General features: G+C 43.8%; 1 protein-coding gene across 1 annotated transcript in view; it reads right to left on the bottom strand.

Annotated features, from left to right (window-relative positions):
- USH2A (usherin) overlaps positions 1-12,793 on the bottom strand; it is a 994,545-nt gene that overhangs the window by 110,699 nt on the left and 871,053 nt on the right. The window contains exons 58-59 of the mRNA XM_073553328.1: positions 3,158-3,316; positions 2,429-2,591 (exon numbers count right to left, since the gene is read on the bottom strand). Of these exons, the coding sequence (XP_073409429.1) occupies positions 2,429-2,591; positions 3,158-3,316 (322 nt within the window). The remainder of the gene's footprint in view (positions 1-2,428; positions 2,592-3,157; positions 3,317-12,793) is intronic.

Raw genomic sequence — 12,793 nt, 5'->3', positions numbered from 1 at the left:
ACCAGTGTATGCTCCAAATGTTTCTATAGGTTAAAATTAACCACTGCATCATATACTATATATAGGGATTATATCTTTTAATTCACTTTATTAAGAAAAAAGGATTTTTAAAATATAAATGAGCTTCGCAAATAAATATATAACTTTTTGTGCAATGGGCATCATTTCACCGCTATGGCATGCAATGGCCTATGTCGGGGCATATAAGCTCTGCCATATTCGTAATTTACGGATGTCGCCAAATGATTGATCGAGATGGTTCGTACCAACGTTCATTTGCTCCAGTGCAAAGTAAGTAAGTGGCTTTGCCACGCAGATTGCAAAAAAGTGATGCGGTAACATCTTAATGTGACTCGCTGGTTCGCCTGCTCCATCGGTATTGTGCATGGAGCACAATGACGGATACATCATTGGTGCAGCCGCATAGGAGCCCAATAGGTAAGGGGGCCACTACTACGTCCAAAATGGCCAAGAACTTCTGTCATAGCAGAACTATTGGACTGGAAAGGACCCATATACTGTTCTTGCACAGAGGCCACAGTGTCCACCACTGATGAAGCATGAATTCGAGTTTTCACAAGAGGCATTTTTCAGTGTCTATGTCCTCACAGGACATAATTTTGCCAAGATGAAATATGAAAAGATCTGCAAAATTATTTGACCAGCCGTGCAGAAAACATTTACAACCAGTCATTTTCATTTACGCAATGTTGTCAAATTTGTTGCAAATTTTCCCCATTTCCCAATAAAATTGACAATATATTGTTGTAGATTATCCATGGACTCGCAGCAAAATTTGCAACAACAAATTAAATTTTTTAATTTTTAAGACTTCTTAGAAAATCTGAAGGGGCAAATCCACTACAAATCAGCCCAGTTCCATTTTCCTTGCAGATTTACACAGAACAGAGGTAAACTTACTTTTATAATATGGACACTTTTGCCAGGGATTAAAGTATTTTTACACATTTTAGTGCCTATAGTTATTACATTTGTAGTCATGACCTTCCTTCATTTTCAGATTTTCAGTTTGCAGCCTGATCAAAGTTTCAGTTTTTCCTCTTCTGAGTTTGTCTTTTCCAGTAATATAGGATGAATGTGAAGTCTGAATGCCTCCAGGGTGCTGCGGTATTCACTTACCTTCAAGCATCTGCACAGCTCTGATACTTTGCTTTCTTCCCTCAATGTGCTTTCCTTCCTCTAAAAATTCTATTTTCTCTGCCTTCCCTGAATCTGTAGATGCTTTCTCAAGTCTACATTTTGTGAAGATCTGTGTGCAACCCTTTTCGCCCTCCCTTTTTTTATCTATGTGAGTGTGAAGCAGTTAAAGTCGACAGTAGCAGGAGCTCTTACAAATCTGTAACATTTTTGCAAAACCAGGGAGCTGGATATAAAACTTACAGACTCTCCGTAGCAAAATGGTAGAAAATTTTCAATGAAGACAGTTTACAACGTTGCATCTATTTGCATTTAGGAAAGAAAGGAACAATAATAAAAATACAGTGAAATGCTTTACATAGACATGTAAAGCGCAGATATAGAGTAGGCTTAGAAGCTGAGCCCTCTTGATATACAGCAGAAGACAGCTGTGTTATACAGCCAGTGCCTCCATCCAGCATAGCTCCAATCACTACTGATTAACTAATTATATGATGCTGTCAATCTCTGCTGTCACCCACTGGTTCCCCTTTGATATGAGCTTTTAAAGGTTTGTGAAACTGGAAGGAGAGGAATGGCTACAACAACCACCCATCATTCACTTTACTTCCAAATACAAAGACCTCTTGGACACGTTACAACCAGTGGCGTAGCTCGGGAAGGCTGGAGGGTCATGTGCCACTTTACCTTGACCAGGATACTTTCATACCCGGCTACTTAGCAAACCGAATCATTGCTCCAGGGAGGGAAGGCTTAGCTATAACTCAAGGATCATTCAACTGCCACCACCTCTCCAAGTAAAGTGGCCATATTTACTTTGTGGTTCAACTAACCTCTTTACATAATTTACAAGAACAATTGAATTTCCAGTAAATCCTTAAATTCTTTCTGTTTCTTGCATCTAATATTTAAATTGTCCAATGCATCCAAAATTTAAAAAAAATATATACAATTTGTGAGCAGTCTTGCATAGTGTCCAATAGTGGCCAACAATTCTAAATTTGCCATGACTGTTCCAAATTTTTGGGAAACTATGGCAACAAATTCTGGCATCTCCAGTGCCAAAAGAGGTTGGGTTTACACAAACTGTACACAAAAGTGAGCGTTCTCAACTAGACTGGATGCAGGACTTGGACTATTTTACCAATGCTGACTATGAAAATCACGGTCTTTTAGAAAAAAATCTCCTAGAGTTTTGTGTCGACAGGTTTTATGCAGAGTTCTGTGTATCCATGGTACGTAGAAAATAAATACCTTGTAAAACAATTACCTGTGAATTAAATATCTTGTTATCAATCCATTGGATTTCTTGGGTTCTCTCCATGTAATCCTTATAGCATGTGGGCCGGTGGCAATAAGTTTTGGTGAGTCAAGATCTTCTGGTGCGGCTTCTGAAGTTACCATGGATGTGATGCTGCCCACTCCACAGCTACCTGTAAAACAAGTAGTATAGCTATAAAGGTGGAGAGACATTCAAAAGAAAGTAATGCATCGAGCCCACAAAAATAAACCTTTGGATGCCACCATATGAAATCGGGAGCCTAAAGAAGTATACTGGGGCCCATACCCTTCTATTGGAGCCCTCTACAAGGTGGAGTTATATAGACGTGTAACGTGGCCATGATCGTGGAGTTTTAGTCCAATGAGTTGTTTTCATGACTGATCTTCAGGAGCGCATTACTCCTCTGACTCCTGGCTTCCCTTGCCGGGGGCAGCGCGCTCCCGAATAATTGACAGTTGGAACCTGCAGAATGGTAGAGACACTGGCCCAAAATGTGAACTCTTCTATGCTGCAAGTTTAGCTGCAAGTAAGAGGTCCTTAGCTAGCAAACCGGCCACCTTTGATAGACTGCAGAGATGGCTGGTAATCTAGGCAACGAGCAGTAAACAAAATTCATTTTTGAGAATGGAGAAGATTTATAATAATGGGTATCACCATTTATGATGATGACTGGGCCGCGATAAACATCTAAAATCTGACCAGGAATTTCCTTCTTACCAAGTTGACAAGCTTGTAATCGGAGGGAAAACTCAGTGCCCGGAACCAAGTCTTGCAGAATTGTGAACCGTTGTTCTCCAGCGGCGTGCCTCCGTGCATCACTGCTACCTGCATTCAGCAATATATTGAAATCCAATGGAATGCTGGGGTCAAAGATCCCTGAAATAAAGGTTTAGGAAGCAGAAGATGGTTGGCATCGCAGTATCGGCAGCACATTTCCATGGTTAGAGAGATAAATATCCATACAGCACAATGTTTTCCTGATGTGCCAAGTGTATATGCACCGGGAGACATGCATTGAGGCAGGAAAAAATTTCAATATCATTAACACAGATTATTCTTGTAGTGATAGGAGTCTAATATGCTACTATGCACTCCCTATATTGTGTACACAGCACCACTGCAGACACCTAGTGCTCAGCATAAGTGAGTACACCGCCATTGAAAAGTAAGATTTTAATCAATAGCTCAATGTACACAAGAACAATTTTAAAAATTTTTCACAAGACTGATTTTAAAAAAACATTTTTTTAACCCATAACATGAAGGTAAGGTTAATAATATAACTTTCATTACAAAATCTTCAGTTTTACTCAAAAACTACTACATCTAGTGTTTTGTATGACCGCCATGATTTTGAAGCAGTTTGTTCTAGCAAAGCTGCTGCCGCTGGTGCCTGTCACTTGCGCTGTCGCATCGGATTTCCTTTTAGCTGTGCGATCTGATAAGAAATGTTTTAGTGAGGAGCTTCTCCTCTCCCTGTACCTTTTCCACTCTGTATGTTGTTGCACATTTGAGTTGAACACGCACGGTTTATTTGGGTCCCTTCTTATTCTGATTTGGCTCAGTGGTTTCTCCTTCTGCCAGTACTTACTTGCACTTACATTATATTCCTTTTTCCATTTTTGTTATTTTCTATTTTTACCGTCTTTTCGCCTGCACAATTTTTGTGAGTTCCGCTTCTTCTTAGGTATTATCTCTGGTATTCAATTTTTTTCTTTGGTTTTCTTGTTTAATGAATTTTATATCACATTTATATAATTTGCAGTGTTACTGAAGAAGGTCCATTTTAGGAGCGAAATGTCTGTTTTTGATGGCCTACACGAATGAATATGTACCGTTTTTTGCATCCGAGCGCAAAGTTTACGTTACGTACATTTTACAGTACGAGAGGGGCACTGAATACAGAGTGCCGTGCTTTATTCTTCTACATTACTTTGAGGATAGTACCAAGTCTTCTAGGCCTGGAATGAACAAGTCAGTGACATATTATAACATCTATCTTTTTTCCATTTTTCAAGAACGAGCTCTTTTAAGAGTCTGGATGCTGGATGGAGAGTGTATGCACAAGGTGTTTAGCATTCAAACACCCTTTCACTTTCTTGCCCCCTCCCTAGTTTTATTAGATAGTTAACATTGGGGGTATAAACGTTTAGCCCGGGCTTTTTGTCTCCTCTTTACCGGCACCAGCTGAATGAGGGTGGAGCGTCACACCAGCTGATCATGGCCAACAAAGCCTTGTTTTCTGCCCTGAGAGCTCGAGTACAGGCAGAGCTTCCTGTCAGAACTTCGCATCTCTCTGATGGTCCTGACCACGACCGTTGTTCAGGTGAGTGCAGGTGGTTGGTGTTCTGCCCGGTGGCCAAGCCCATCGCAACGTCTAAGCCTCAGCGTCTCGGTTTCTTGGCATTATAGAGGCAATGGGAAGAGCAGTAGGCAGACAGCACAGACAGGGCGTTTCCAAAGTTCCCTAAGTGAGTCTGAGAGTTCTGGAAGGTGAACGCACATCACTTCCTATTGGGGCTATGGGCAACGTATCTAGCAGTGCAGATCAGCTCCTGATGAGCCTTTGATTCCTCCAGATACTCAGCCTGCGGCATCCAGTGGCGTTCATACTTCCCAAGTTACAGCAGGAGTTGAGGGGAAAAATACATTTTTTTGTCCCCTGAGCCCCCTAATATTGAATCTCAGACAATTGGTGGTGCCACAGTGGTTGCTCCAGGTCCGAAGTCTTGCAGGTACTGGAGGAGGACTGCATCTAGATCTCGATCCCGGTCTTGTTCTAAGGGCTCTGGGATACATGAGATAAGCAGGCCCTCTGGTCACAAGCAACATCAGTCCCACCATGCCTACCGATCATCCAGATCTAGTAGGCGATCTCACCATTCTAGATCATCTCGCTGTAGGTCACCTTCATCATCAAGCAGCTTGGACAGTTCCGAGCTGAGCAGAAGTTATAGTAAGAGGTGGGAACCTTCTCAGTCGAACGGTCAGTCTTGCCATGGTGTGAACCAGACTTGTGTGGTCCAACAATCTTTGTGAAGTATGGCATGTGTGCCATCTTCAAATGGTAAGTGTTGTGAGTTCATTTTCCCCTTCACTACTGAGGCCCGAGGAACTCCCTCTTCTGGTGAAGAAAGGTAGTGAGCCTGATTGTCAAACACCTGGGGCTGATGATGATGACTGGCTGAGTGGAGTTAATGACTGGATATAAGGCTGCCGACACCCTTCTGGCCTGCGGGTGATTTCTCTGTGGACTTCTAGGAAACCAGTCTGATTCCTGCTCATCTAAAGCTAAGATTTCTGCTTTGCCTTTTTGCATTAGTGTTTTGTTTTCCTTGCTTTTCTGGATTCTGCCATTCCCTGCTGGGGTGAGCTGAATCTCCTTTTGCCTGTTGCTCTGTCTTCAGAATATTCCTGAGTACTGACATAGCCTTTTTTGAAGCCTAGCGTCTTCAGGGCTTTTTTTTACTGTCAGTTTGTTGGCTCTTATTTTCATAGGGTTTTTTACGGATTGCAGACAGCAGCCTTCCTGTCCTTTCCTATCTAAGCTAGCTTGGGCCCCATCTTTGCTCAGTCTATCTTTCTGTCTGTGTTTTGTTCTTTCTTCTTGCTTCACCGTCATTATATGTGGGGGGCTGCCTTTTGCTTTGGGGTCTGCTCTGGGGCAGTTTAGATTTCCCTTTCTGTCTTTAGGCTATGTAGTCCTCCGGCTGTGATCGAGGGGCCTAGGGCATCGTAGGAGCCCCCCACGGCTACTGCTAGTTGTGTTGATAGGTTCAGGGGTCTGCAATCCGATAGCTGCCAACTTCTCTGGTTTTCTGGACTTAGCTAGCATTTCTATTTTTGCCTCCTACGGTGACTCAATCATAACAGAATCACCCGCCATACCGCAGATCCTAGGGTACTCAATAGCAGGAAAGAATTGTATAAAAAAAAAAGAAAAAAAAAAAGGTGTGTATATTTTTTCCTCTATATCTCTGAGGCCATAGGGGGAATTTTTTTTTCTCTCAATGGAGATAAAGCAATTGTCTGATCGTGTGGAGCAGCTCGCTGCGGAAGTGCGGGGAATTTCCGCCTACCTTGCTCATTCACATGCTGCTGAACCAAAGATTTCTACACCTGATGTATTTTTTGGGGATCGGTCTAAATTTTTGAATTTCAAAAACAATTGTAAATTATTTTTTGCCTTGAAGCCTAACTCGTCAGGGAGCTCCGCGCAGCAGGTTAAAATTGTCATCTCTTTGCTGCGTGGCGATCCCCAGGATTGGGCGTTTTCTTTGAAACCAGATGATCCTATTCTGACTAATGTGAACGCATTTTTTCAGGCCTTGGGGTTGTTGTATGACGAACCTAATGCCATTGATCAGGCTGAAAAGACCCTGCTGGCATTGAACCAGGGTCGTGATTCTGCAGAATTGTACTGTCAAAAATTCCGAAAGTGGGCAGTACTTACTACCTGGAATGATAATGCCTTGGCTGCTCTCTTTTGGAAGGAGTTGTCAGAAGCCGTAAAAGATACTATGGTGGGATTTCCTGTTCCCTCTGGTCTTGACGATTCTATGTCTTTAGCCATTCAGGTTGATCGGCGTTTGCGCGAACGCAGAGCTGCACGAGAGGTGTTGCCACCTGTTGAACAGATGTCTGAACCTATGCAATGTGATAGAGGTTTTTCCAGAGAGCAGCGTCAAGAGTTCAGAAGGCGTAATAAGTTGTGTTTTTTCTGTGGAGATGCCTCGCATATTATTTCTGTCTGTCCTAAACGCGAGAAATGCCTTGCACACACGTTTTCTGTTGGTGGTGTTCAACCTAAGTTTCTTCTGGCTATTACTCTGATGTGCTCCCTGTCCACATTTTCCGCCAAGGCTTTTGTGGATTCGGGAGCAGCTCTAAACCTAATGGACTTGGATTTTGCTAAACGTTGTGGATTTCCGATGACACCTCTGCAGACGCCTATCCCTTTGAGAGGGATTGATGCTACTCCTTTGGCTAAAAATAAACCTCAGTTTTGGACCCAGGTGGTAATGCGGGTCGCCCCAGACCATCAAGAAAATTGCAGGTTTTTGGTGTTACATAATCTGCATGATACTATTGTTCTGGGGTTTCCCTGGTTACAAATTCATAATCCAGTCTTGGATTGGAAATCTGTGTCTGTGGTGAGTTGGGGTTGTCGGTGTGCCTTTAGTGAGGCTCCGGTGTTTTCCACCTCTCCTCAGTCGCATGATGTCCCTGATTATTTGGCGGACTTTTATGATGTATTTAGTGAGAATGAGTCTGCGTCTCTGCCTCCTTATAGGAGTTATGACTGTGCAATTGAACTGAGCCCGGGGTGTAAATTTCCCAAGGGTCGGCTCTTCAATTTATCTGTACCCGAGCACGAGGCTATGCGATCCTATATTAAGGAGGCATTGGAGAAGGGTCATATTAGACCATCCTCGTCACCCTTAGGTGCCGGGTTTTTTTTTGTAGCCAAAAAGGATGGATCATTAAGACCTTGTATTGATTATCGTGCTCTCAACAAAATTACTGTTAAATATCAGTATCCGTTACCCCTGATTTCTGATCTATTCTCCAGAGTTAAAGGTGCTTGCTGGTTTACCAAGCTTGACCTCAGGGGGGCGTATAATCTTATTCGCATTAAGCATGAGGATGAATGGAAGACGGCGTTTAATACTCCAGAGGGACATTTTGAGTACCTGGTGATGCCTTTTGGGCTCACTAATGCCCCTTCTGTCTTCCAGTGCTTCATGAACGATATTTTCCGGGATTTTGTCGATAAATTTTTGATTATCTATCTGGATGATATTTTGATCTTCTCCAAGGATTGGGATTCTCATGTGGAACATATTCGGACTGTGTTCCGGATCTTGAGGGAGAATTCCCTGTATGTCAAAGGATCTAAATGCCTTTTTGGAGTACAGAGGATTTCTTTTTTGGGATTTATTTTGTCCCCGTCAACTATTGAAATGGACCCGGCCAAGGTACAGGCCATTTACGATTGGGTTCAGCCCACTTCTTTGAAGGCCCTCCAGAAGTTTTTGGGTTTTGCTAATTTTTATCGGAAATTTATAGCAAAATTTTCTAGTATTGCCAAGCCATTGTCTGATTTGACTAAGAAGGGTGCTGATGTGTTAAATTGGTCTCCGGAGGCTGTTTCTTCCTTTCAGGAGCTGAAGCGAAGATTCACCTCCGCCCCGGTTTTGCGGCAACCTGATGTCTCACTTCCGTTCCAGGTAGAGGTGGATGCTGCTGAGATTGGTGCAGGAGCTGTTTTGTCCCAAAAGGATTCTGTAACATCTAAAATGAATCCCTGTGATTTCTTTTCCCGAAAGTTCTCTCCATCTGAACGTAACTATGATGTGGGGAATCGGGAACTGTTAGCCATGAAATGGGCATTTGAGGAGTGGAGACATTGGTTGGAGGGAGCTAAGCATCAAGTCGTGGTCCTTACTGACCACAAGAATTTGATTTACCTAGAGTCGGCTAAGCGCTTGAACCCTAGACAGGCTAGGTGGGCCTTGTTTTTTACACGTTTTGATTTTGTGGTTTCTTTTCTTCCTGGAACTAAGAATGTCAAGGCTGACGCCCTCTCTAGGAGCTTCTTTGCTGATTCTCCTGTGGTGACCAAGCCTGCTACCATCTTAGGCGAAGGGGTAGTTCTTTCTGCCATCTTGCCCGATTTGAGACATGCTCTGGAAGAGTTCCAGGAGGACAAACCTGAGCGTTGTCCCAGTGGAAAGTTGTATGTTCCTGACCAGTGGAAGAAGAGAGTGATGTCTGAAGTTCATTGCTCTGCTTTGGCTGGTCATCCAGGTATTTTTGGTACTAGAGATCTGGTGAGTCGGTCTTTTTGGTGGCCCTCCTTGTCTCGTGATGTCAGGAATTTTGTGCAGTCCTGTGGGACGTGCTCCCGGTCTAAATCGTGTTCTCGCTCTAGTGGGTTGTTGATGCCTTTGCCTGTCCCCAAGAGGCCATGGACCCATATTTCAATGGATTTCATCTCTGATATGCCTGTCTCTCAAAGGATGACTGTTATTTGGGTGATTTGTGATAGGTTCTCTAAGATGGTTCATCTTGTACCACTCCCTAAGTTGCCGTCTTCCTCTGAATTGGTGCCCCTGTTTTTACAACAGGTGGTTCGCTTGCACAGGATTCCTGAGAACATTGTATCTGACAGAGGAGTCCAGTTTGTGTCTAGATTTTGGAGAACTTTCTGTTCCAAGCTGGGAATTCAGTTGTCCTTCTCCTCTGCTTTTCACCCTCAGACCAATGGGCAGACAGAGAGAACAAACCAGACCTTGCAGTCATATTTGAGATGTTTTATTTCTGCTGATCAGGATGATTGGGTTTCATTTTTGCCCTTGGCCGAATTTGCTTTAAATAATAGAGCTAGTTCTGCCACTTTGATGTCACCTTTTTTTTGTAACTTTGGGTTTCATCCTCGATTTTCTTCAGGGCAGGTGGAGCCCTCTGCCTGCCCAGGTGTTGACACTGTGGTGGAGAGAATGCACCAGATCTGGGACCAAGTGGTGGATAAGTTATCTCTCTCCCAGGAAAAGGCCCAGCGGTTTTCCAACCGACATAGGACCATTGGTCCCCAGTTTAAGGTTGGTGATATGGTGTGGTTATCGTCAAAAATTATTGCTATGAAGGTGGCTTCTCCTAAGTTTAAGCCTAGATTTATTGGACCTTACAAGATTTTGGAGATTATTAATCCGGTCACTTTTCGTTTGGCTTTTCCTGTCACATTTAAAATCCATAATGTGTTCCATAAATCTTTGTTGAAGAGGTTTGTTGAACCTGTTGTTCCGGGGGTTGCACCTCCAGACCCTGTATTGGTTGAAGGTAACATGGAATATGAGGTAGAGAAAGTACTGGATTCCCGTCTGGCTAGACGGAGACTCCAGTATTTGGTTAAGTGGAAGGGTTATGGTCAGGAGGATAATTCCTGGGTCTCTGCCTCTGATATTCATGCCAAAAAATTGGTGCGTGCCTTTCATCGGGCTCACCCTGATCGCCCTGGTGGCGTGGTTGAGGGTTCAGTGACCCCTCCTCAAGGGGGAGGTACTGTTGTGAGTTCATTTTCCCCTTCACTACTGAGGCCCGAGGAACTCCCTCTTCTGGTGAAGAAAGGTAGTGAGCCTGATTGTCAAACACCTGGGGCTGATGATGTTGACTGGCTGAGTGGAGTTAATGACTGGATATAAGGCTGCCGACGCCCTTCTGGCCTGCGGGTGATTTCTCTGTGGACTTCTAGGAAACCAGTCTGATTCCTGCTCATCTAAAGCTAAGATTTCTGCTTTGCCTTTTTGCATTAGTGTTTTGTTTTCCTTGCTTTTCTGGATTCTGCCATTCCCTGCTGGGGTGAGCTGAATCTCCTTTTGCCTGTTGCTCTGTCTTCAGAATATTCCTGAGTACTGACATAGCCTTTTTTGAAGCCTAGCGTCTTCAGGGCTTTTTTTACTGTCAGTTTGTTGGCTCTTATTTTCATAGGGTTTTTTACGGATTGCAGACAGCAGCCTTCCTGTCCTTTCCTATCTAAGCTAGCTTGGGCCCCATCTTTGCTCCGTCTATCTTTCTGTCTGTGTTTTGTTCTTTCTTCTTGCTTCACCGTCATTATATGTGGGGGGCTGCCTTTTGCTTTGGGGTCTGCTCTGGGGCAGTTTAGATTTCCCTTTCTGTCTTTAGGCTATGTAGTCCTCCGGCTGTGATCGAGGGGCCTAGGGCATCGTAGGAGCCCCCCACGGCTACTGCTATTTGTGTTGATAGGTTCAGGGGTCTGCAATCCAATAGCTGCCAACTTCTCTGGTTTTCTGGACTTAGATAGCATTTCTATTTTTGCCTCCTACGGTGACTCAATCATAACAGGTAAGTTTCATTTCACTGGGACGTGCAGCAATGGGGAGAATAAAAGTGACTTGGTATCGACCATTAAGGTGCTTCTTTCAAAATTGGATCCTTCTAGTGCTTGTTCCTCACAGGTTAGAATTGCTGCTCCTCAGGCAAGTTTTCATAAGGAAGTGTTTTTCTGTGGTATTAGCCCATTGGGATCCCACTTAGATGAGGAAAAGAAACAGAAAATATGGTCTAACCAGTATGTTGACATTTGGCCTTTAATTTCTGTTGATCACCACATTATAGACAAAGAACGGAAGCCACCTTCGGACAGGACTTTTGATAGGAGGCCTAAAGTGGCCAAAACCATGGGAAACTGGTTGCAGGCCTTCTTGGTGCTAGACTGCATTATGGGCCAGCAGCACCCTGAACGCTGTTCAGAATTGTTGTTATACATGGACTCAGTCTATAACGCCTAGAATGCCCATGGTGGTAGCATCTGGTTTAAATATGAAGAGTTCTGCAGGCAATTGTCCGTGCAACCAAAGATTGGTTGGGGCGTGAAGGTCACGGACGTATGGCTCAGATTAATGATGGCCCAGAAAACGCAACACTTTCATGTAGCGGCCACTGCTCTCTCCCTACAACAAGGAGCAGTGGCCGTGCGCCTACCAGGGGCCTGTTGGTTCTTCAATGAGGGTCATTGCAGATTCTATGGTTTGTGTAAGTACAAGCATAAGTGCTCATTTTACGCTGGACGGCACACGGCAGTGCAATGCAGTAAAATCAGGAATGACGTATACCACACTGCCGGGTCCATTGAAGGGAAGGACTCCGGTGAGCATGTCCGTGATGTCCTCGCGGCTAGAACAATATCACAGCAGCTGCACAATTACGTTTAGATTTTACTTTAGTTTTTTCATCCCCTTTCATTATTCGGGCTCCCCCTATTTTTCAAAAAATCTGAAATCTGCCATTCAGAATCCCAGCATTTTAAAAGAAAAGGTACAAAAAGACATCTGCTTCGGTAGGATAGAGGGTCCATTTCCGTCCCTACCTTTTTAATTTTGGGAATTTTCCCCAAAAAAGAGAAAAGTAAATTTTGTTTGATACGTCATCTCTCACTCACACCCTAAGGGTTCGTTGGTGAATGACGGCATACCTAAGGAGGATGTTTCCGTGACGTACGTATCTTTTGATAGGGCGGTTGCACTACTTCGGTGGGTTGGGTGCGGGGCCCTTATGGTGAAATCAGATATAAGTCAATGCTCCGTCTCCTGCCCGTTCATCCCGATTGTCATCACCTCCTGGATTGCTGAGTAGATGGTGAATTTTATTACGACACCTGTTTGCCTATGGACTGCTCCATATCGTGAAATTACGTCGCGCTAATTTAGCTCTTTTCTTGAATGGGTGGTGCCGCGTGAGGCCTTCACAGAGGCAATCATAGAGTATCTGGACGATTTCCTTTCTATTTCCCCAAAAAGGTAGTGACTAATGTTCGTACATACTTGATTCCTT

The sequence above is a fragment of the Dendrobates tinctorius genome, unplaced genomic scaffold (assembly GCF_039654945.1).
Source record: "Dendrobates tinctorius isolate UK_male_01 unplaced genomic scaffold, ASM3965494v1 ptg000201l, whole genome shotgun sequence".
NCBI lineage: Eukaryota > Metazoa > Chordata > Amphibia > Anura > Dendrobatidae > Dendrobates > Dendrobates tinctorius.
The sequence above is the reverse complement of the archived record's forward strand: the minus strand, read 5'-3'. Positions and strand labels throughout refer to the sequence as shown.